The 24,545-nt window shown below is 39.4% G+C and overlaps 2 protein-coding genes and 1 pseudogene across 4 annotated transcripts in view; 2 read left to right on the plus strand and 1 right to left on the minus strand.

Annotated features, from left to right (window-relative positions):
* Nucleotides 1-21,073, plus strand: part of BLNK (B cell linker) — an 82,811-nt gene extending 61,738 nt beyond the window's left edge. For both annotated transcript variants that reach the window (XM_032135711.2, XM_032135705.2), the window contains 8 exons: nucleotides 1,401-1,428; nucleotides 2,245-2,287; nucleotides 4,684-4,768; nucleotides 5,212-5,243; nucleotides 9,103-9,179; nucleotides 9,999-10,082; nucleotides 13,041-13,196; nucleotides 18,002-21,073. In XM_032135711.2, the coding sequence (XP_031991602.1) occupies nucleotides 1,401-1,428; nucleotides 2,245-2,287; nucleotides 4,684-4,768; nucleotides 5,212-5,243; nucleotides 9,103-9,179; nucleotides 9,999-10,082; nucleotides 13,041-13,196; nucleotides 18,002-18,121 (625 nt within the window). In that variant the 3' untranslated portion in view covers nucleotides 18,122-21,073. The remainder of the gene's footprint in view (nucleotides 1-1,400; nucleotides 1,429-2,244; nucleotides 2,288-4,683; nucleotides 4,769-5,211; nucleotides 5,244-9,102; nucleotides 9,180-9,998; nucleotides 10,083-13,040; nucleotides 13,197-18,001) is intronic.
* The window catches only part of ZNF518A (zinc finger protein 518A), a 75,700-nt gene continuing 56,406 nt past the window's right edge, over nucleotides 5,252-24,545 (minus strand). Inside the window, exon 8 of one of the 2 annotated variants that reach the window (XM_058436148.1) lies at nucleotides 5,252-5,380. In XM_058436148.1, the coding sequence (XP_058292131.1) occupies nucleotides 5,318-5,380 (63 nt within the window). In that variant the 3' untranslated portion in view covers nucleotides 5,252-5,317. The remainder of the gene's footprint in view (nucleotides 5,381-24,545) is intronic. The other variant, XR_009212743.1, reaches the window with a different exon arrangement.
* On the plus strand, nucleotides 19,866-20,714 carry LOC116456866 (nucleophosmin-like; annotated as a pseudogene).

Below are 24,545 nucleotides of genomic sequence, written 5' to 3' on the forward strand. Positions count from 1 at the left end.
CATCTCAAATAAATAAATAAATGAATAAATAAATAAATAAATGAATAAATAAATAAATAAATCTAGAAGTATTTCCTCCTGTGAAGTTTTAGTGAAGTCTTGAGTTCACTAACTTACAGTGTTGCACAAGACACCCCGACTTTCAGAAGCTCCAGCACCTGAATCATTTTCAGAGCCTCTAGCAGGTTTTGTCTTTACTTACTACTGCTCAGTTTTACGGTCTGTAAATAAGTGTGTGGATATATACCATGTGCTGGTCATACCAGGGCACTCCCTCAAAGCCATACGACTGAAGTTCCTCTCGAAAGTGACAGTCATTCTTTCTTATTGAATTTAGAAGGGCTTTGTAAACAGTCAGGTAAGGATTGTAATGTGTTCATATTACAAACGTCACCCCGTAAAATTATGTTGGCTCAACAGGTTATTTGGAAAGCAAATTTAAATATGTCTAAACTGGCCTGCATGGCTCTAATCTTATTTCTGCCTCTGTGTAAACCAAAGAAAGCCTCCATGTTGAAGGTTTATTAACCAAAACTCTGCACACGTCTGTCTTAGTTCAGCTGTATCACTTTGGGCAAATTACTTCGTCTCTCTGAGCCTCAGTTTCCTCCCCTTAAAATGTCTCTGTAAGGTTTAAATAACATGTGAGGAGCCTAACCCAGTGCCAGGCATCTTACAGGTGCTCAGGAATTCTTAGTGTTCTTTTTGACTTACAGTGTTCCACAAGACACCCCGACTTTCAGAAGCTCCAGCACCTGAATCACTTTGCAAACTAGAATGTTAGTGCAGGCAAGTACCTTCAGGACCACACATCAGTGGTTTTCAAACCTGTTTTGGTCTCGGATCTCTCTGAAAGAAAGCCTGCACAGAAGACCAGTGGAGAATAGTCCCTAGAGACAGGGAGGAAGCTGGAGTGGGCAAGTGCGGCTGCAACCTCACCTGCTGGACCACCCTCTTACCTCTACCCTCTGTCCTGGACAGTAACCCCCACAGGGAGCTGCTGGGGAAGAGGGGACTCCACAGAAACACTGAAAATACTGATCCTGGTTCTCAATTGACAGGTGAGGAATCTAACCTCACACCCAAGACAAAGAGGCCCAAGGTCACCCGCGGAGTAATTAGTGCAACTGGTGCAAGAGTCCAGTTCTGCCGGTTCCCTGGCAACTGGTGCCCTACTTTATCCCCAGTTGACCCCTTCCCCATCTGTCAACAGACTCCATCTGAGCCTAGGAGGATCATAACTAAATCCCACTTCCATCCCTCTCCACCCTGCCAGGATAGTCTTCTACACACTCGTATCACTTTCATAATTCTAGCTTAAATTTGAGACTAAAATTGGTAAATAGCTCCATTTTGTCTTCGTTATGTTTTAACAAAGCTCATCTCTTTTTATTCCCCAGGAAAAAGCCAACGAAACCACTGAAGACAGTAAGTTAATTTTGCACTTAAAAGTGCTTCATATTTCCTGCACTATTTATTCTTATCCATTTATTTAAAGTTGAAAATGCTTCCAGCTATGGTGAACACAGCAATCTTAGCAACTGAAGTTGCTGCCCAAGCAGTCCAAGAGAAGCTTCAAATCCTCAGGTAGCCAGGGAGGATGCTCCTCCCTGGAGCATAGAAGGAGCTCATCCTCACTTGATCCCAGCAGCATCACTGAGTGTGTGCAGCAGATCAGAGGGGCAGCCAGGTTCCCTGCCCTCCCCACAGGAAGCCCCTGTGTCCACTCCCCACCACAGCTAATGGTAGACCATTGCGTATCAGGCACACATAGGCCTCACTAAACTCAGATTCTGGCTGGAACACGGTGAACCTGGGCCACAACACTACGTAAGGGAGCCCACCTGGACCTAGTCCCTACTGTGAAGCCTGACATTTACAATCATTTAGCAAACACACAGAAGGAGGGGTCATGAGACCAAAGCAGATGCCAGATGCCTGCTGTACATGGGCTACTATGTGGCAGCTGCTGGGGAGTCATGATTTCCATCAAACCTGTTAACAAGGCAGGGAGGTTTCTGCATCACAGTGACATTGCTCCTTCATAAGACACTTCTGGCTGTTTGTTGCTTAATGCAAAGGTTGGGCTAGGGACTGTGGGTTTGTAATTGTTGTCGTGATTGAAAGAATAGCAATGCATCAAAGAAGAGTGCTCCGAAAATATTTATTTTAATAACATTGCTCTGACATTTATTTCCACATTCTGCTATATCGAATATCCTTGCCTTTTTTTCTTTCACATAGACTCCAGTTGCCTCTCAACAGAATGCCTCAAGTGTTTGTGAAGGTAAAGTCTTATTATTTTGAAGGATGAGCATGTCCTCTAAAAGTTATTTTAATTAAGGATTTGTATATACACATTTATTACATTATTTCTGGGGCAATTGTAAACATAAAACTCAATTTTCTAAACAAAATAGTTTTTGCAATGAGTAATGAACAGCAGCAAAACTAGCGGAGAACCTCAGTATCTTTAGAGTAGGCTACAGAATGCATGCAAAAACCTGCCTGTTGGCAGACAGATATGACTTGCCAGGAAACAGTGCTAGGACCTTACATAGATGTGAAAACTAATGTAGGGCCATTCACATGTTTTAGAACTATTAGCTTACTTAAAGTAATGAAAATTTTAAAAATCTGTTTATTTGAACAAGTTCTTTGGCTAAGTTTTCAAGATAATGTTTTCAAAATTCAAATGTCTGTCTTCTTAGTACATCTTCAATTGCTTCCTTTTTTTTTTTTTTTTTTTTTTTTTGAGTTAGGGTCTCACTTTGTAGTCCAGACTGGAGTGCAGTGGTGCATAATTATAGCTCACTGCAGCCTCAAATTCCTGGGCTCAAGCTGCCTTTCTGCCTCAGCCTCCTGAGTAATTTAGAATTTCTTCCTTTATCATCACTCAAAAATCTTATATATATTTTTAGAAACTGCTCATGTTAAAAAAAATTGTGTTTGGAAATTACCAGAAAAAAATAGAAGAATCATCTATAATATCAGCACTTAAAACATTATACAGAAGTTCATGCCCTGTACCCATTTAATTCCATACTTGAAGATACCCAGGGTTAAAAATGTAGTGAGTATTCTCCCTCTTCCCTGAGGTGATGTGCATATATCTACATAAAGCACTCTCCTTTCTCTGATGATGGACAGTGGATCTTTTCTGAGCATGCACTACAACTCACCTCTCTGCTTTAATGATGCCATTAGGTTTTTTCATCCTGTCTCCCATATCTTGCTTCCCTAGGCTATTTCTGAGGCATCACCCCTTTTCTGCTGTATTGCTTTCTTCTGCCTTCCCTTTGAGGCTTTTGTCTTTTCTGTCCTTCCGTTCCTTGCAGCCTCTCAGACCTGCTGAATCCGGGTTGTGGAGTGATAGTGACTTCAGGGGCTCTGAGCATCTGTAGGAAGTAAGTACAACCCTGTGCAGACTTCATGGCTACAAGAGCCTCCAAAACCCAGGAGAGAAGCGGGGTCCAAGGCATGTCCCCTGCTGCTTAGTTGTCTTCATTCTCAAAGGGCTCTCAGTACAGGAGCCTGCCAGGCATGCTTTGTTATTTATTTCAAGAGCATAGGCAATTGCCATCCAAATGCAAAGCGAGTGAGTGGCCTCTACTGGCCTAGGAAGGAATCAGGATGGCGGGGGCAGAGCAGGTGTGGTCAAAGCTTATAGGCTGGCAAGACCTAAGGTGTTCATTGTTTCTCCTTCTGAAATTACCAAGTTTTAATGTCATGAGCAAAACGTCTAACATAGAGGTTTGAAGTAGCTTGCCACAAATTGAAAATACAATCTTCAGAGGTTCAAGGTTCCCAAGCTTTAGTGTACCACTGAACGGTAAGAAACCCTGACATCTATCTTACCATTTATTTGAATCTTTGAGTTCTTACTACTTTTATTTCTTTGAGGTTTCTATAGTTCTCAGCCTTTCTTCCATGCAGACTCACACATGAACATACCAAGATTTTAACACACCCCACCCCCCAAGGACAAATTTGAGGGAGAGTAAAGTATTAAAAGAATTTGTGATCACATTTATTAATGGTTCAGCAGTAGAGTTCACTATGGGCTTCAACATAAACTTCTTACACTTCAGGTTTATGCTCATTTCCCACCCTTTCCTCTTATGCTCAGGAAAACACTGAAATGCAAGTGAGATTTACATTATTATAGGGATAACCTTGAATTTGATCCAGTTAATTTTGCAAAAAGAGATCATTTATGAACTCAGTAGTGTGCCTCTTATCAGTAACACACTGCTTATACCACATCTTATGACTAATCAAGACCCACCAGGGTGTTGTCTCCACCTGTGTGGAGGCCACATGGAAAGTAGAGGGTGAGTTGTTTAGAGGGTGGCTAAAATGTTCTCATCTTCTGGCTTCCACCTATACTCACACACTTAAAGTGTCAGGGCCCGTGGGTTCAGTCGCTATGTACATTGCCAGTGGTTGAATGCAGAGGTGGTAGGATGTACATGTAACACTGCTGGGAGGGAGTCCTGGTCCTAACAGCACAACCACATCAACAGACTGGCAAGTGCACAGATCCATGACATCTCAGTAACTAAGACATGTTCCCGGGAAGACTACTGATCAAATTTGGTTCTTCTCAGCTGATGTTGCTGGGTTTGGGGATGAGGACAGACATTTCACTCTAATCCTAATATGATAATTTTCCTGATCCAGAAAAACCTATACCTGCTGAACGCCACCGAGGGTCAAGTCACAGACAAGAAGCTGTGCAGTCACCAGTGTTTCCTCCTGCCCAGAAGTAAGAATCCTTTCCTTTAAAAATCGATTTCCTCTTGTTGCTGCAGGAATTAACATGTGCATTGTTTTGCTGCACAGTGACACTGACTTGTAGTGCTAGGTAAAAATCCAACATTTCATTGCTTTGCAATTACATGTTAAAAGGTGTTAAGCAACTTTAAAATAACTGTGTAGAGTTGCAGAGACCTACTAATTGGGTTAATTATTGAACTTGACTAAAATACAATACTTTAGTCAAGATTTCCTCCTTTTTCAAAACTAAAAGGAAGAGTCTTACTTATCTTTAAGTTTCTGCTGCCTCTTTTATCTTTAGATACATTTTATTGGCCATTTGTATTGATTTATTTGTGATGTGCCTGTTCACAGCATCATCAGTGTAAACAAAAAGTCAAACTTACTCATATTGTGCTTTGTCCTTTAATTATCTGAAATTCTTCCTTGCAGACAAATCCAACAAAAACCCATACCTCTGCCAAGTAAGTACAACGAAGCCATGTAGTGTATCAGGGTGTGGTCGAGGCTGGATCTTAGAGTCTGATAGGCCTGGATTCTAACATAGCACTGGCACTTCCAGCTGCATTATCCTGGCATCTTCTCCCACTTGTTTCCTTACCTGTAAAATGGGGCCAAGAGTGTTTATTTCACAGAGTTGTTTTGAAAAGTAAATATATTTGAGGCAATTTTTACTTTTTTTAGTAGCGATTTAATATTTTACTGGTCATGCATCCTTTTCTAACTTTTTTTTTTTTACAAAAACAATACAGCTGTTTTCAAAATAATAAGATCAAGTAGAACAACATATGGGAAGCACCAGCTATAGTGTTTGGTTCTAAACAAACAATACCGATTTAAATTAAGTCTAAAATACATTTTAAAGATCACAAAATATATCTACAAAAGGTACCTTAAAAAGAAGATACGGCGAATATCTGGATAATTTTTCCAAGGCAAACATCACCCTAAAAATATATTAATCGGGTAAGTCAGGCTCACAGAACATAGCTGCCCAAACCTTAATTTGCCTTCAACTCCATGTGGGAAAAAAGGAAGAAAAAAAACTCTGCTTTACATAGATAATTTGGGATATATTCCAAAATAACCAAGCTTAAATCCATTTAAATAAACAGTAATTGTCCACATGCAAAATTTATATGCATTTTTTTTACTAAACATAAATTGGCTTTTTAGATTTTTAATAATATTCATCCTAAATGAAACTTTTACTAGTTTTTTTTTTTTAATTTATTTATTTCTTTTATTATACTTTAGGTTTTAGGGTACATGAGCACAATGTGCAGGTTTGTTACATATGTATCCATGTGCCATGTTGATTTCCTGCACCCATTAGCTCGTCATTTAGCATTAGGTATATCTCCTAATGCTGTCCCCGCCCCCCCCACCCCCCACCCCACAACAGTACCCGGAATGTGATGTTCCCCTTCCTGTGTCCATGAGTTCTCATTGTTCAATTCCCATCTATGAGTGAGAACATGCGGTGTTTGGTTTTTTGTCCTTGTGATAGTTTACTGAGAATGATGTTTTCCAGTTTCATCCATGTCCCTACAAAGGACACGAACTCATCATTTTTTATGGCTGCATAGTATTCCATGGTGTATATGTGCCACATTTTCTTAATCCAGTCTATTGTTGTTGGACATTTGGGTTGGTTCCAAGTCTTTGCTATTGTGAATAGTGCCGCAATAAACATACGTGTGCATGTGTCTTTATAGCAGCATGATTTATAGTCCTTTGGGTATATACCCAGTAATGGGATGGCTGGGTCAAATGGTATTTCTAGTTCTAGATCCCTGAGGAATTGCCACACTGACTTCCACAATGGTTGAACTAGTTTACAGTCCCACCAACATGGATTAAAGACTTAAATGTTAGACCTAAAACCATTAAAATCCTACAAGAAAACCTAGGCAATACCATTCAGGCCATAGGCGTGGGCAAGGACTTCATGTCTAAAACACCAAAAGCAATGGCAACAAAAGCCAAAATTGACAAATGGGATCTCATTAAACTAAAGAGCTTCTGCACAGCAAAAGAAACTACCATCAGAGTGAACAGGCAACCTACAGAATGGGAGAAAATTTTTGCAACTTTTACTAGTTTTTTAAAAAATTCTGACAACACAAAGTGAAAATGATTTAGCTACAGAAATGTATTTTTCATTATTCAAAAAGCTTTATTATACCTTTTACCATTTTTCAAACCAAGTTATTCATTCAGTTGTTAGTGACTGTATGCCGTGTGCCAGGCACTGTTCTAGGCACAGGAGATACAAGGATGAACGAAACAAATGAAGACCCTGTCCTCATGAAGCTTATATTCTATTGAAGGAGACAGATAGTAAAAATAAACGCACAAATAATATCATATCAGGTAAATGCTGAAGTGATATAAAGAAAAATACAGCGCAGCAGCAGGGGCAGGTGGCAGAGAGTAACGGAGGCAGGGAGGGCTGCTGCTGTAGACAGGGTGGTCTGAGAAGGCCTAGTCTATAAAATGGGCATAATAGCTCCTTCCACAAAGAGCTGGTAAAAGGACGAGATGCGCACATGTTGAAAACAGAATAGGCCTAGCACATTCGGGTGTCAGAAAATATTAGCCATGGGTACTCTTCCAACTGCCAGAACTGCAGAAACCACCAACCGCCCTGCACTGTGCACCTAGGGAAAGTCTGTTCGCTCACTCACGTTTGTTGCTCTCACCTGGGAGTACTGTTCCCCTCCTATTAGAATACATCCTTCCTTTTGGCCCATCTTTGTTGGGCCTGCCAAGCCCTCACTGCCCCCTCCTCTTACAATGGTGGCTGCTTTCTCTGAACATCCAGGGCACTATTATCTGAAGCACTTAGTTTATCCAGAATTCTTTCTCCTGCAGACTTCCCCATCTTAATAAAGGACAACTCTGGTTGCTCTTGTCAAAAACCTTAGAGTCACCCTTGACTTCTCACTTGCTTTCTTTACACGCCTTCCAGCTATTCCTTCAAAATAGATCCAGAATCCAACCACTCTCTCTACTTTCACTGCTGTGATCTGTCCAAGCCACTGTCATCTCCTGCAAGAACACCGAACTGGCCTCCCCCACTCTGCTCTTGCCACCCTCCGTTTCCAGCCCAGCAGCCAGAATGACCCTGTTAAAAGACAGGCAGATCATGTTACCCTCCTGTTCAAAACCCTCCAAAAGCTTCCCTTATCATATTCATTACAGCTCTTGAGTCACGTTAAGGGTCCACCAAGTCCTATAAATCTGGTCCCTTCATTGCCTCCTGTCTGACTGTATCTCTTATTCTTCTCCCCTTTTCTTACTGTACTCCAGGCACAGTGGTGCCCTTGCTATTCCTTAAATATGCCAGACCTTGCCTTCACAGCTCCCTGCACCCGGGACATTCTTTCCTGGGATGTCCACTGCCTCCTCCCTCTCCACCTGCAGATCTCACCCAAATATTCTTCCTTTCCTGATTTATTTTTCTTCATAGGATTTATGACCCTCTAATATTATATATATATTTTTTAACTTATGTTCTTATTGCCAATCTCAATCCATTAAAATTTAAGTTCCAGGAGAGCAGGGCATTTTGCTGTTTTGTTAACTGCTGTATATCCCCACTGCCTTTGATCCATGGCAGAGAAACAAGAATGAATGAATGACTGCAGATAAGTCTTTTCCATATTTCACATGTTTCCACATTTAGACTGTAAACTCTGAGGGAGTTGATGCCTGAAGACAGCAATTCTCAAACATTTTGGTCTCGGAACCACTTTAACACTCTTAAAATAATTGTAGAGCCAAAGAGCTTTAAGTTTACATGTTTCTATTGATACCTAGTATTTTAAGAATTAAAACTGAGACATTTAAAACATTTATTAATCCATTTAAAAATAATATTAAACTCATTACATGTTAACATAAATAATATTTTTATGAAAAATAACTATATTTTCCAAACAAAAACAATTTAGGGAAAAGAGTGGCATTAGTTTACATTTTGTAAATCTCTTTAATGTATGTTACTGCAGCGTAACAGAGACTGCTGGATTCTCGTCTCTGTTTCTATGTTTAATCTGTTGCAATGTTTTTCTGGTGGAACTACATGAAGAAAATTGGGTTTCGTAGTGACAGGTAATTGGAAAAGAAAAGACCTCTTGAACCACCTGAAAGGATTGTTGGGATTTCCCGGGGTCCTTGGACCACACTTTTGGAACCATTGCCTTAAGGATTTTTTTGGTGCATGTGTCCCTGGCAGCACCTAGTGTTAGGGTATAGGCATAGAAAGAGTTCAAGAAATATGAAGATTAATTGAAGGACTTTTCTGATCCCTTTCAGGATTTACAGAAGGGGGAAACCCAACTGTGGATGGGCCCCTACCCAGCTTTTCATCTAATTCCACTATTTCAGAACAGGTATGAAATGAACTCTTGATGTCACTAAATTGTTACCAGGAAACTGCAGGAAAGAGCATGTCTTCTGGGAAGAGGGCATTTGGAGTGAACCTTGAGAACAGAGACTGTATTTTACATCATTATGTGAACTGTCATTTGGTAATAGGGACAGAATACCCAGTTGTTGTTTTTTTTCAATGACTAAGACATTGCTCCAGTTAATGTTTCCTCAAAACTAGCAAGGAAATGCGTTTTCATTGTTCTCACATAGATTTTATTTATACTTTGTGATTTCCTCCAAATAGATCTGTAGAGGCTGATGACATTAAATCACATTTAAGATGGCACAGTTTATAAAGGGACAGAGAAAGGACTCTGCATGCCCTTGGGCAAGTCTTTCTAAGTTTCCATAAAAATATATGTAAAAATATAAAATACGGATAATAGCATGTGTCCTTCTTGCCTTCAAAGAAGGCATATATCTTTTCTTGCAAGAATCAAATAAGATAATATTTGTAAAAATGCTTTGGAAATTATAAAGCACTCCACAAAGTAAGAGCAATAAGAGCACAATGGAAAGGGGGATTATTACTTACTTAGAAGAAAGAAAGAAATAATTCAGGAACCTAGCTAAGGCCAAATGAAAAAAAAAAACACAAAAAACAAGTTAACGGTATAATCCTTGTGTTTGATCAAAGGAAAAATAAAACTCATCTTAGAATTATTGGTCTAAATGTAGAGGCCTGTCTTGATAATGCAAATGGGTCTTCGTTTCTAGTACACAGAAATTAGAGTTAAGTAGGGACCAGCCCATGCTGACCAGTGCCCTCCATTTCACAGGAAGCTGGCGTTCTCTGCAAGCCATGGTATGCTGGTGCCTGTGATCGAAAGTCTGCTGAAGAGGCATTGCACAGATCAAACAAGGTCTGATCATTTTTATTATTTATTATTTTTATTTTATTTATTTGTTTTGAGACACAGTTTCACTGGAGTGCAGTGGCTCAATCTCGGCTCACTGCAACCTCTGCCTCCTGGGTTCAAGCGATTCTCATACGTCAGCCTCCCAAGTAGCTGGGATTACATGTGTGTGCCCCCATGCCCAGCTAATTTTTGTATTTTTAGTAGAGATGGGGTTTCACCATGTTGGCCAGGCTGCTCTCGAACTCCTGACCTCAGTTGATCCACCTGGCAGCCTTGGCCTCCCAAAGTGCTGGGATTACAGGCATGAGCCACCGCACCCGGCCAAGGTCTGATCATTTTTAAATCACACGTTTGCCCTCAGCCTGTAATAGACACAGTTGTCGTCCTTATGATAGGGTAATTGAATAATTGCAACAAGTGTAGATGCAAGGATCTTTTTCCTTTACTTACTCAAGAGAAACTGCTATCCCCTCCTCTCTTTCAAGTTCCTCCATCTCATTTCTACTTGTCCTTTCATCTCCTCAAGGACCCACAGCCTCCACTGCCCTCCAAACAGTGGGAGAGAAGAAAGCTCCAGGGGAGGTCTATGGAAGGCTTGGTGCTGCATGAGCTCCACTGAGGAGTGAACAGTGACAGGCTATTTTGGATCAATGTGCAGGATTAAAAATTTGAGTCAAGATGGCAAACAAACAAACAAAAAATACCTGGAAGTAAATGTTTGGAGAGCTCAACTTCAATCATGTAGGAACACCAGGGACAGCTTGGACAATTCAAGATTAAAGTGACACTTTTTCTTTCTCTCTTCTCCTCCCATTTTTGTTTGTTTGTTTTCTTGCACCCTACTTTGTCAGAATATATAGCATTTACATACTGTTCTCCCTCACCCTTGTTTTAGTCCTAGCTCTACAAGTAAATATATTAGTGTGTTCCGTCAGTCCTTTGGTGGACTTCCACCATTGTCTCTTTCCTTTGATGAAGTGTACCTGTAGTAGATTCTGAGGAAAAACCGTGTTTACATTATTCCCTGAGTTCTTGCACATTCAAAACTGTTTTCTCAGCCAGGCGCAGTGGCTCATGCCTGTAACCCTAGCACTGTGGGAGGCCAAGGTGAGTGGATCGCTTGAGGTCAGGAGTTTGAGACCAGCCTGGCCAAGATGGCAAAACCTCATCTCTACTGAAAATACAAGAATTAGCCAGGCATGATGGCAGGCGCCTATAATCCCAGCTCCTTAGGAGGCTGAAGCAGGAGAATCAGTTGAGTGTAGGAGGCGGAGGTTGCAGTGAGCCGAGTTCGTGCCACTGCTCTCCAGCCTGGGCAACAAGAGTGAGACTGCTGTGGGGGAATAAAAAGAGAAAGAGTTAAAAAACTGTTTTCTCATATCCTAGTAGTTGGGAGAAACCTTGGCTGGCTATAAAATCCTTAATTTGAGTTTGAAAAGTGTTGCTGCACTAGATCGTGTTGTTCTGTATGAAGCTCTTGAGAAGTCTGATACCATTGTGACTTTCTTGCCCTTCTATGTAATTTGATACTTTAGTCTGGTGGCTCTGCAGACTTTTTGTTTTTAAAATCTAATCATTTTACCAGAATGTATCTCTGAGTTGATAATTCCAAATCAATTTTCTGAAGTAGACAGAAGCCCTTTCAATATGTAGATTTAAGTTTTCTCTTATATTCAATAAGTTTTCTTAGATCGTAGTCTTAAAGGGTAGTTCTGTTCCCTTATTTGTTTTTCTTCTGTAAGCACTCAATTTACATGCGTTTTGGATCTTTTTTTGTCATTTTTTCTCCCATCACTGTCTTTGATTCTATGGTACTTATTTTATTAAATCCCATTTTCTCTCCTGGTTGTTTCCACACCTTCCTTCAAGTGTCATTTCTTAAATCTTCATTTGAAGCTCTCGTCCCTGGACATCTTGTAATTTTTTTCTTTGTTGAGATAGGTTTGTCTTTTTCTTCAATTTCTTTCCTGAGTTTGATCAACTCTTGTTGCATTTCATTCTGCTTTTTGTCCATCTTTTGTTTGTAATTCTTTATTTTATGATTCTAAATATTTTTATAAAAATATTTAATAAAATTTGAATTACTGTGTTACAGTTTTGGGATTTTTTTTTTTTTTTATGTTGTCTCACTCTGTCACCCAGGCTGGAGTGCAGTGGCACGATCTTGGCTCACTGCAAACTCCATCTCCTGGGTTCACGCCATTCTTCTGCCTCAGCCTCCCGAGTAGCTGGTACTACAGGTGCCTGCCACCATGCCCGGCGAGGGATTTTTTTCTTATAAAAGTTCTTTGAGGAGAGAATTTTCATAATGAGGTCAGTCTGACCCAAGATTTTAGTCCAGGGGCAAATATAAAAGGAAAGTTTTGATTCCCAACCTCTGTTTTCTTCTTATAGTACTTATGAATGGAATTTGATATATTTTTTTCATAGACAACTGGTGGCTATGATTCCCAGTTCAAGAGAGTCCTCTAGATTTGATCTTAATGTGTCCCTTCACATATTTCTAAATTTTATAAACATAAAACCTTATTTAGCACATTAAAAAGCTAGCATTTAGCTGGGCATGGTGGTGCATGCCAGTAGTCCCCGGTACTCAGGAGGCTGAGGTGGGAGGATCGCTTGAACTCAGGAGTTCCAGGCTATAGTGAACTGTGATTGCACCACTGCATACCAGCCTGGGCAACAAAGTAAGACTGTTTCTCAAAATAATTAATTAATTATTACCTTTTTTTCAAAAAAGGCAAGCATTGATCTCACTCAGGATTTTCCATGAGTATATATTTTCCTGGACTATTTTCTTAGAAAATAAGAGGACAAGTGCTAATCAATAGTAAAAATAATGTAGCTAAATAATTTACCTTTGGAATGTAATATAGGTGTTCTTCACAAAATGATTTTTTGAACCTGTAGAAATATAATTAATACTAACTGTAATTATGTTTTTTTAAAAAAATTAAACAGGATGGATCATTTCTTATTCGGAAAAGCTCTGGCCATGATTCCAAACAACCATATACACTAGTTGTATTCTTTAATAAGCGAGTATATAATATTCCTGTGCGATTTATTGAAGCAACGAAACAATATGCCTTGGGCAGAAAGAAAAATGGTGAAGAGGTCAGTGATTTCTTTTTAAATTCAATTCTGTAACTATGCATTGAGTATAATGACATCAAATACTGTATTAGATGCTAGAGATGAGGAGAAAGGATACAAAAGTACTTGTTCTAATGCTTGCATAAATTTCATAGAGAGCAAGATAAAATACTATATTTAGGCAGTATATCCTACAAGAACACAGAAAAGGAAAAAGTCATGTGATGTACATCCTAGTCCTTTCATTCAGTTATTTAATGAGGTCAGTCTGACCCAAGATTTCAGTCCAGGGGCAAATATAAATCAAGGTTGAAATGTCAAGTTGAATTAAGGTTGTAAGAATTAAGGTCAAGTTTCAGACCTCCAAAGTCAAGACCTAAAATCTCAACTCAAGTACCAAGGTAGATTACCAGGGAAGGATCCAGAAGAGATGCAGAAACTTGAGTTAAAACATTAGACTATAGCCCTTGTACCAGAATGAGCTTATGGGCCTGGAGCAAGAAAAAAAAAAATCACATGGGTCTTAAATATTAACCAAACATTAACTTTAATGCCTCTTTAATCTGGATCAAACTCAATGCTTACCATATCTCAGTTTAGCCAGCCTGCTCCTATAAATGAACCCTGAAATATGAGCTGGAGTAACCCATGAATGGTCTAGAAATGGAGTGATACTTATTCTGGTTTTGAATTATGGGTTGAATTTGAATGGGTAGAATGTAAGTTGGAGGGAAGGAGAAGGAGAAAAATGGGAAGAACAATCTATGCAGAGAAAACAGCATAAACAAAATTCAAGGTAAGAAATATTTACTTTCAAGTTTCCTTCAGAAAAAGGTACACCATTCCAAACCCAGCACCTGTTAGAAAATATTTGAATTGTTGGAAAGTGTCATGATTGCTGAAGTGTCTGTTTTCCCCACTACATGAAGCCAAGGACAATGTCTTTTCATCTCTGTATTTCCAGAATCAGAGCACAGTAACTGGCTTCAGTGTACACTTGATAAATAATTATTAAGCGACTGAATTGATTTGGTTGAGTGATTACAGGCAGGAGAATAGCATTTGCAAAACAAACTGAAAAAGTCATATGTATTCTTTATTTTGCCTTTTAGACAATTGTGGTTAAAAAACCACATACAGGCCGGGCGTGGTGGCTCACGCTTGTAATCCCAGCACTTTGGGAGGCCGAGGCGGGCGGATCACGAGGTCAGGAGATCGAGACCATGGTGAAACCCCGTCTCTACTAAAAATACAAAAAAATTAGCCGGGCGTGGTGGCGGGCGCCTGTCGTCCCAGCTACTCGGAGAGGCTGAGGCAGGATAATGGCGTGAACCCCTGGGGGGCGGAGCCTGCAGTGAGCCGAGATCGCGCCACTGCACTCCAGCCTGGGCGACAGCAAGACTCTGTCTCAAAAAAACAAAAAACAAAAAACAAAAAAAAACACATATAAAATGTACCATCTTAATCATTTTAAGTACAGCTCAGTAATGTTAAGTATATTTACATTGTTGTAAAACAGATCTCCAGAACTTGTTCATCTTATAGAACTAAAACCCTATACCCACTGAACAACAATTTCCCGTTTCCCCCTCCTTCCAGCCCCTAGCAACCATGTTCTATTTTTATGAATTTGAATACTTTAGATACCTCATACAAGTGGAATCACACAGTATTTGTCCTTTATGACCAGCTTATTTAACTTATCATGATGTCCTTGAGACTCACCTATGTTGTAGCGTGTCTCAGGATTTCCTTCCTTTTTAAGGCTGCATAGTATCTCATTGTATCTATATACCACATTTTGTGTGTCTGATATCCATCAGTGGACATTTGTGTTGCTTCTACCTCTTGCCTATTGTGAATAGTGCCGCTGTAAACATGGGTGTGCAAATCTCTCCAGGACACTGCTTTCAATTATTTGGGGGTATATACCCAGAAGTGGGATTGCTGGATGATATGGGCATTCTATTTTTAATTTTTTGAGAACCTCCCAAACTTTTTTCCATAGCAGTTGCACCATTTTACAGTTCCACCAACAGCACACGAGGGTTTAACTTCTTCACATCCCCACCAGCACTTGTTACATTCTGAATCGTGTTGTTATTTTATAGTAGCTGTCCAAATGGTTGTGAGGTGATAACTCATTGTGGTTTTAATTTGCATTTCTCTGATGATTAGTGATGTTGAACATTTTTCATATGCTTTTTTGGCTACTTGTAGGTCATCTTCAGAGAAATGTTTATTCCATTTTATAATCAGGTTATTTGATTTTTGTTGTTGCTGAGTTTTAGGAGTTCTTTATATTTCTGGATAATAACCCCTTATCAGATAAATGATTTGCAAATATTTTTCCCACTCCATAGGTTACCTTTTCACTCTGTTGATTGTTATTTGCTGAGCAAAAGCTTTTAAGCTTGATATTGTCTTGTCTATTTTTGCTTTTTTTGCCTACGCTTTTAATGTCATATCCAAAAAATCATTGCTAAATCCAGTGTCATGGTGTTTCCCCCCTACATTTTCTTCTAGAATTTTTATATTGGGGAATTTTATTTTGCTTTTAACAAAGAAGTCTCAGATAATTTTAAAATGCAAAACTCTTGAATCTGAGAGCACTAATCAAGACCAAGCTTTGGTTTTAAAATGTAGACTGCATTATCATTTAACATCCTAAAGCTTCTCCAGCAGTCTAGCTTTTCTATAAGAGGCTTAAGGGTGGGTGAAGAAGCTGTCCTATTTCGAGGTCCTGAAATTCTCTCACAAATTTTGAACTCCCTGAGGGGCTCTGGATTTCGTTGTCCTGCTAGGAAACTCTGGTAAACAGGAATTCCTCTTGGCCTAATGAATCTTCATCTCCACTTTAGAATGAATAGACTAGAGCTTCACCTCACTTCCAACATATTCAGCCTATGGATTCCAAAATAAGTAATATATTACTATAATAGCATCTGGAGGTACTGACAGCCAATTAAAACTCTTACTTAAAGTATCTATAATAAAAAGATTATGTCCCCTATACACTGAACATCTGAATGGAAAATTACAGTGTTGGTTACATTATGTCAATCATGTGGATGTTTTTTAAAAAGTCTGTGTGTATTTGTGTGTATATGGCCAGAAAAAGTAACCAATTCATTAACTATTTAACTGTTTATGCAGCTATTTTGGCATTGTATGGTACAACATTGAGTAATTTTACAGTTTGACAACTGTCTGCTTTATCTTATTGGCCAATAAGTTGTTTTTCTGTCCACAAATACACTGAATGTATCTGTCTCAAATACACTGAATTAATAAAAACAGAAAAAAAGGAGAGTGCGGGGAAGCTGTAACTATGTTATGCCCAATTCTTTTTTAAATTAAATCACAAATATTCTTCAACTTCATTCCCTACTTCAAATGTTTCAACTCAGCTCAACTCCCTACTGCAAACACTTCAATCCCCAAACACCACAACAAGGCAATACTCACAAATATTCAGGGACTAGAGGGACAGAATGAGATATTAGTTTGTATAAGTACAGCAATCCTCTCCTATGCTTCCTAGGTTCAGGACACACTTTTTCCCTTGTAATCCACTTCAAAGAGATTGTGCTGTTTCATTTTCTGGCCCTTGAGTCCATAACTTTAACTTTCAACTGCATTTGGTTTAGCAACATATTATGCCAAACAAGCAGAATGAATGTTTTATGGGATTTATAATGAAAGAATTTCATTGGCAATTGCAAGATGGCGGAATGATTGAATAGGAAGTAAAGAATAAAGACTAAAGGTATTTGAAAGTCCCTGTCTCTTACCTCTCTCCTGACTGAATATTCAGCTAGCCAATTATCTAAAAGACAACTGGTATTTCATTTGAAAATGTTGGCCAATATTCTGAATATTTTACTTTATTCAATATGTAGATACTTGGAAGTCATCCAAACAATTAATGAACATTTAAAAATTTTACTGCAGATGTTTGTCTTTATCTAAAAACATCGAGAAAGTAAAATCAATTTATAGTAACTGCTAAACTCATGGCACTGTTGTAAAACACTCACCACTTTTAAAAAGTGATTCTAAATACATTTAATGAGTGTGAACTTGTAGCACTTTTGTATACTCAATGAATTTAATTTCATGATCTGTGTTACATTTGTTTTTATCTTTCCTTCAAAACTTTAATTATTTTTCAGAACAAAATTTGTGATAATTTTAAATTAGAACCCATAGACAAAAAGGATCAAAACTTGGAAAAATAAGTATGTATGGAGAGAGCCTAGCATGAAATTTCATTATTAATTAGGCACTAAGTTAACTCTAAGCTTACCAGAAACCAAGTAAAAATGGAAATATGAAGGTTTATAAAGCTTTATTTGTTTAAAAAAGAAAACAAAACATAATTTTGTTTAGGAGATGACTGTTTCCTTGTACTAAATTCTAAGGTTAATTTATTACATCAGTTCTTGTATCTGAGACTTGTGCAAAGTAAGAGATGATCTATGTTTTGTAAAGAATGTAGAAAAATGCGTTGTATGATAGTTTTACATTTAACAGTAAATAAAAAGCAATATACTGTAATATTTTATCATAACAGTGAAGTAATCTCTCTAAGCAGCTATGCTAATTGAGGCTGTCAGTGTGTTTTTCTTCATACTTAATACAGCAAAGTCCAAAGTCTGCCACCTTGAAGGTTACAGGCTTTGTTAAACTAGATTTTTTTGTGCAGAATATCAGCTGGGGTGTAATAACTTTTACTAACTTGAGAATGAGAGAAGATGGGAGGAATGGAGCTCAAAGTTAACACAAATGCCAGTGTATAATTCATCTATGTTTTCTTCCTCTAGTACTTTGGAAGTGTTGCTGAAATCATCAAGAATCATCAACATAGTCCTTTGGTTCTTATTGACAGTCAGAATAACACAAAAGATTCCACCAGACTGAAGTATGCAGTTAAAGTTTCATAAAGGAAAAAAAAAAAGATCAATACCATTGCTTCAGACACTTTCCCCAAGTTTCTCCTTTTGAGAAAAAGTCCCAAAACTTCATATTTTGGATTATGAATCATCCAGTAATAAAATGGAAGGTGGAGTCAGCTATTGAGGTGGTCATCCATTTCTTTTTAAGAAGCTCACATGGACTTGTTCTACCTGTTGCCTGACCTGATGAACTGTTAATATCTGGTGAGATTGAGTTATCATGCTACTAATATTTTCCAAATAAATATCTTTATTTTAAAAATAAGTGTAAAGTATATTATCAAAATAAGAAAATAATTCTCTTGCATAAAACAAAGTGGCTGGAAATTTAAACCTCCACAATGATCATTGGTACACTAATGTAGCTGGGCTCTCCACTGCCAATGCTTGACAATTAAGTCTTAGTTAAAATTTTAATTTGTAGAAAATAAGGTATTACAGGTAATGTATTATATCTGTAAGTATAGGCAAGAAGGATGTAATGGTTCCTTTTTGTGAGCACTCTCAACCATGGGAGATATATATGGATGTGAACTTTCTATAAGTTCATGTCTAGGATTATGCTGTTAGTTTTGCTTACTAAAGATAATTATACCCTCTTTGATCTGTATGTCTATCAAATAGAACCTAAACTTGATATGAGGTTTGTATTAGTCCATTCTCACGCTGCTAATAAAGACATACTCAAGACTGGGTGATTTACAAAAAAAAAAAAAAAGAGGTTTAATGGACTCACAGTTCCACATGTCTGGGGAGGCCTCACAATCATGGCAGAAGGTGAAGAAGAAGCAAAGGCATGTTTTACATGGCAGGCAAGAGAGCATGTGCAGGGAAACTGCCCTTTATAAAACCATCAGATCTCATGAGACTTACTCACTATCACAACAACATGGGAAAACCTGCCCCCATGATTCAGTTACCTCCCACCAGGTCCCTCCCATGGCACGTGGGGATTATGGGAGCTACAATTCAAGATGAGATTTGGGTGAGGACACAGCCAAACCACATCAAGTTTCAAAGTGGAATGACAGCAAAGCTAGACTAAAAGCCAGTTCCTAGAGAAATATCCCACAAAACAAGAGCAGAAAAGCAGACATTGGTGAACACCAAGGAATAAAAGAGATACCATCATGGAGAATCAGGTCCAAGGTCTTAGATCATCCCAGAAATGTATCATACTTTGTCATATATTTCTACTCTGTATTTCAGACAGCACTGAAATGATAAAGCAGCTAATTAAGTCTAATAATTAAATGGGGAACACACTTGGCCACTGCATAAGATATCAAATCTATGAAAGTATTTTGAAAGGCCAGAAGGTAATAATTTCAGAGTAACTCATGACTCACTTGGAAAGATAATTGTATATTTAAATGTCATACACTTTCATAATTACCACCTATGTTATGGATTGAATTGTGGTCCCCCCAAAAAGATATGCTGAAGTCCTAATCCATAAGGCCACATATCTCAGAATGTGACCTTATTTGGGAATGAAGTCTTTACAGATGTAGTCAAGGTAAGATGAGGTCAGTAGGGTGGGCCTTAATACAATGGCTGGTGTCCTTATAAAAGTAGGAAATTTGGATGCAGGCACAGAGAGAAGACTATATGAAGAGACACACAGGAATAATACTACTGGTGTGATTCCATCCTGTATGGCTGTTCTCTTGAGCAGTGGTTGTTTATCTCTGTCTGCTTTCTCTCCCACCTAAGTGTGTGCTGCCACCCGATGGAAGATTCAATGGACGTGGACCCCCTGAGGCCCAGAACTATCTTTTCAGTTGTGAACTAAAGGTTGACAAAGATTATCACTTTAAGGTGGATAATGATGAAAATTAGCACCAATTATCTTTAAGAACGGTCAGTTTAGGGGCTGGTGCAAAGGATGAATTGCATATTGTTGAAGCAGAGGCAATGAATTACGAAGGCAGTCCAATTAAAGTAACACTGGCAACTTTGAAAATGTCTGTACAGCCAACGGTTTCCCTTGGGGGCTTTGAAATAACACCAGTGCTTTTATGATTGAAGTGTGGTTCACGGCCAGTGCATATTAGTGGACAGCACTTAGTAGCTGTGGAGGAAGATGCAGAGTCAGAAGATGAAGAGGAGGAGGGTGTGAAACTCTTAAGGATATCTAGAAAGTGATCTGTCTCTGGAGGTGGTAGCAAGGTTCCAGAGAATAAAAGTAAAACTTGCTGCTGATGAAGATGATGATGATGATGATGATTGTGATGATGAGGAAACTGAAGAAAAAGCACCAGTGAAGAAATCTATATGAGATACTCCAGCCAAAAATGCACAAAAGTCAAATCAGAATGGAAAACACTCAAACCCATCATCAACACCAAGATCAAAAGGACAAGAATCCTTCAAAAAACAGGAAAAACTCCTAAAACACCAAAAGGGTCTAGTTCTGTAGAAGACATTAAAGCAAAAATGCAAGCAAGTATAGAAAAAGGTGGTTCTCTTCCCAAAGTGGAAGCCAAGTTCATCAATTATGTGAAGAATTGCTTCTGGACAACTGACCAGGAGGCTATTCAAGATCCTGGCAGTGGAGGAAGTCTCTTTAAGAAAATAGTTAACAATTTGTTAAAAGTTTTCCATCTTATTTCATTTCTGTAACAGTCAATATCTGGCTGTCCTTTCTATAATGCAGAGTGAGAACTTTCCCTACTGTATTTAATAAATGTTGTCCAGGTTCCATTGCCAAGAATGTGTTGTCCAAAATGCCTGTTTCATTGTTAAAGATGGAACTCCACCCTTTGCTTGGTTTTAAATATTTATGGAATGTTATGATAGGACATAGTAGTAGCAGTGGTCAGACATGGAAATGGTGGGGAGATGAAATATACATGTGAACTAAAACTCGGCATTTTAATAAAGTAGCACAGTTTCTATTGAAAAAAAAGATTACTACATGAAGATGAGGGACTGGAGTGATGCATCTGTAGGCCTGGGAGTGCCAAAGATTGCCTGCAAACCATCAGAAGCTAGGAAGAGGCAAGAACAGACTTCCCTCCAGGTTTTAGAGCGAGCATGGCCCTGATGGCAACTTGATTTTGGACTTCAAGTGTCCGGAACTTGAAGACAATAAATTTCTGGCTTTTTAAGCCACCCAGTTTATTATGGCGGCCATAGAAACCTAATAAAATTTATATGCATTTTTTACATTCAGGTATATAGGGGTTTGGGAAACTTCGTATGGAAAGGTTTTTTTTCTCCTTTTAGGAAAACCATTGAATCATTTTGAATGTACTAGAAAGGATGACTCACAATTTAAACTGGGAAACTGGGGTAATTTTTTGGTAAAGCAAAGCATCTGTTTGTAGTATGTGGTATCAACTCTCTAGTTTCAGTTTTCCTCAGTGTTACATGGAATTATTTTCTATTTAAGTAAATCCTCATTAATTTCCACTGCTACCACAGCAACCCTGGCTCTATAACAACCTCTTCTGCTTCATTCTTCCTCTCCTCCTCCAAGTGTCCTACTCCAGCTAGGTGATCAGCATAGCTGTTAAGATTATACTAATCCTCAGTTGGTTGATATACAGTACTGTGTGGTGGATTTCTTGGAGCAGAGGCTGGGAGAATTTCTGAGAGACAGGCCATTCTCTGCTAAGGGCTCTACTCCTCCCCAAAGCTGGGAGAAATACCCAATCCAACATGCCAGTCTTTTCCCTCATCTTGCAGAAGAGTCCACTGAGGGTGATCCTACCTGCTTCTCTAAAGCCCACCTCTGCAGGTGGTATTCTTGATGAGATTAGAAAAGTCTTTAAGAGGCTGGGCATGGTGGCTTACATCTATAATCACAGTAGTTTGGCAGGCCAAAGCAGGTGGATCACTTGAGGCCAGGAGTTCAAGACCAACCTGGTCAACACACGGAAACCCCATCTCTACTAAAACTAGAAAAAATCAACTGGGCATGGTGGCACTCGCCTGTAATTTCAGCTACTACTCAGGAGGCTGAGGCATGAGAATCACTTGAACCCGGGAGGCGGAGGTTGTAGTGAGCCAAGATCATGCCACTGCACTCCGGCCTGGGCCACAGAGTGAGACTCTGTTTCAAAATAAATAAGAAATTTCAAAACACCTGTCTGTGATCTCAATGTCTTAATGGCTGACAAACAAACGGTTTTGCATAAAGAAATTTTCAGGCAAGCTAGGTGGTGGAATAGGAGACATTAGTCAAGAAGTACATGTGTAGCAGCTGAAGAAGGAAAATAAACACACCCCAGTTCTTGTCTTCTGTTGCAAATTAGATTGCAGCTATGGTAGTAGGAAGGCTGTTCAAGTTTGTTCAAAAGGACAATAGACATGAAAAAGCTAGGCCTGTGTCCAGCACAAGCCTGAATTGTGTTATCATGTTAGCCAGGGCAATGGTTTGGAGACCTTGCACTCTGGGAGCTAAACTACTCTTACTGTAGTAGCTGGGATAGTCTTGCCTAAAAGGAAGTCCCAGAGAACAGAATTCAGTGATGTGAGGCAAAACCAGCACCACCTGAGACATGTTCTTAAAACAGGACTGAATTCCTCTCCTTCAAAATGGTCTTAAGACACCATATAACTCAGCCTCTATTTCTAGGTAAGGGTAAACAATATTTTTCCGGTAATGATTCAAGAGCTAAAGTAAGCTACTTGTGCCTGATAAACATTACCTCCTAGTCCCCTAACCAAAATCTTCTTTGCAGACATAAAAAGTGATCTGTGGATAACTCTTCAAATGAACCCATCTATAAATATTTTAGAACACTTAGTAATTATAATTGTGTATTAGGAAAATCTCAAATATTTTCTCTACATTTGTGGTTCTTAATCTTTTAGTAGTTACAAAATTCTTTGAGAATCTGATGAGAACTATGGGTCTTTGGCCTGAGGAAAAATTCATTTATGTATATACACAGAAACTCACAGCAAATATCATGAGATTCCTGGGCCTCTGGGGCCTATCCGTGGACAAAAGATCCAAACATCCAAAACTAAGGACTCAACATTTTTCTTAACCTTTAATGCATCAAGATGGACATATTATTCTACTAAATATGTGAATGACCCTAAAAGTAACTCCTCCATTAGACGAGAAGGATATTGCTGTGGTTTAGCGCAAGTTATTTGGTGTGAGTTGCAATAATTCTAATCCCAGCTTTACCAATAACAGACTGTGTGAACTTGGGAAAGTTATTTGTCTTGGTTTCTCCATTTGTAAAATGAAGATAATAATGCAACCTAGGCCAGGCGCAGTGGCTCACACCTGTAATCCCAGCACTTTGGGAGGCCAAGGCAGGCGAATCATGAGGTCAAGAGATCAAGACCATCTTGGCCAACATGGTGAAACCCTGTCTCTACTACAAATACACAAATTAGCTGGGCATGGTGGCACGTGCCTGTAGTCCCAGCTACTCAGGAGGCTGAGGCAGAAGAATCAGTTGAATCAGGAGGCGAAGGTTGCAGTGAGCCAAGATCGTGCTACTGCACTCCAGCCTGTGACAGAGAGAGACTCCATCAAAAAAAAAAAAAAAAGCAACCTACTTTATGTTATTGTTCCATGAGCATATTAAAAATTGTAAAAGCTGGTCCATTCCAAGATTGCCGAATAGGAACAGCTCCGGTCTGCAGCTCCCAGTGTGATCGATGCAGAAGACAGGTGATTTCTGTATTTCCAATTGAGGTACCTGGTTCATCTCACTGGGACTGGTTGGAGTGCAGCCCATGGAGGGCGAGCCAAAGCAGGGTGGGGCATCCCTCACCCAGGAAGTGCAAGGGGTCAGGGATTTCCCTATCCTAGCCAAGGGAAGCTGTGACAGACTGTACCAGGAAAATTGGGACACTGCCATCCAAATAGCGCACTTTTCCAATGGTCTTAGCAAATGGAACACCAGGAGATTATATTCAGTGCATGGCTCAGCGGGTCCCACGCCCACAGAGCCTTGCTCACTGCTAGCGCAGCAGTCTGAGATCCAACTGCAAGCCAGCAGCCTGGCTGGGGGAGGGGCATCTGCCATTGCTGAGGTTTGAATAGGTAAATGAAGCAGCCTGGAAGCTCGAACTGGGTGGAGCCCACTGCAGCTCAAGGAGGCCTGCCTGCCTCTGTAGACTCCACCCCTGGGGGCAGGGCATAGCTGAACAAAAGGCAGCAGAAACTTCTGCAGACTTAAACGTCCCCCCGTGTAGCCTAACTGGGAGACACCTCCCAGTAGGGGCCGACTGACACCTCATACAGCCGGGTGCCCCTCTGAGACGAAGCTTCCAGAGGAAGGATCAGGCAGCAATATTCACTGTTCTGCAATATTTGCTGTTCTGCAGCCTCCACTGGTGATACCTAGGCAAACAGGGTCTGGAGTGTACCTCCAGCTAACTCCAGCAGGCCAGCAGCTGAGGGGCCTGACTGTTCAAGGAAAATAACAAACAGAAA

Source organism: Hylobates moloch, unplaced genomic scaffold, assembly GCF_009828535.3.
Source record: "Hylobates moloch isolate HMO894 unplaced genomic scaffold, HMol_V3 SCAFFOLD_3, whole genome shotgun sequence".
Taxonomy (NCBI): Eukaryota; Metazoa; Chordata; class Mammalia; order Primates; family Hylobatidae; genus Hylobates; species Hylobates moloch.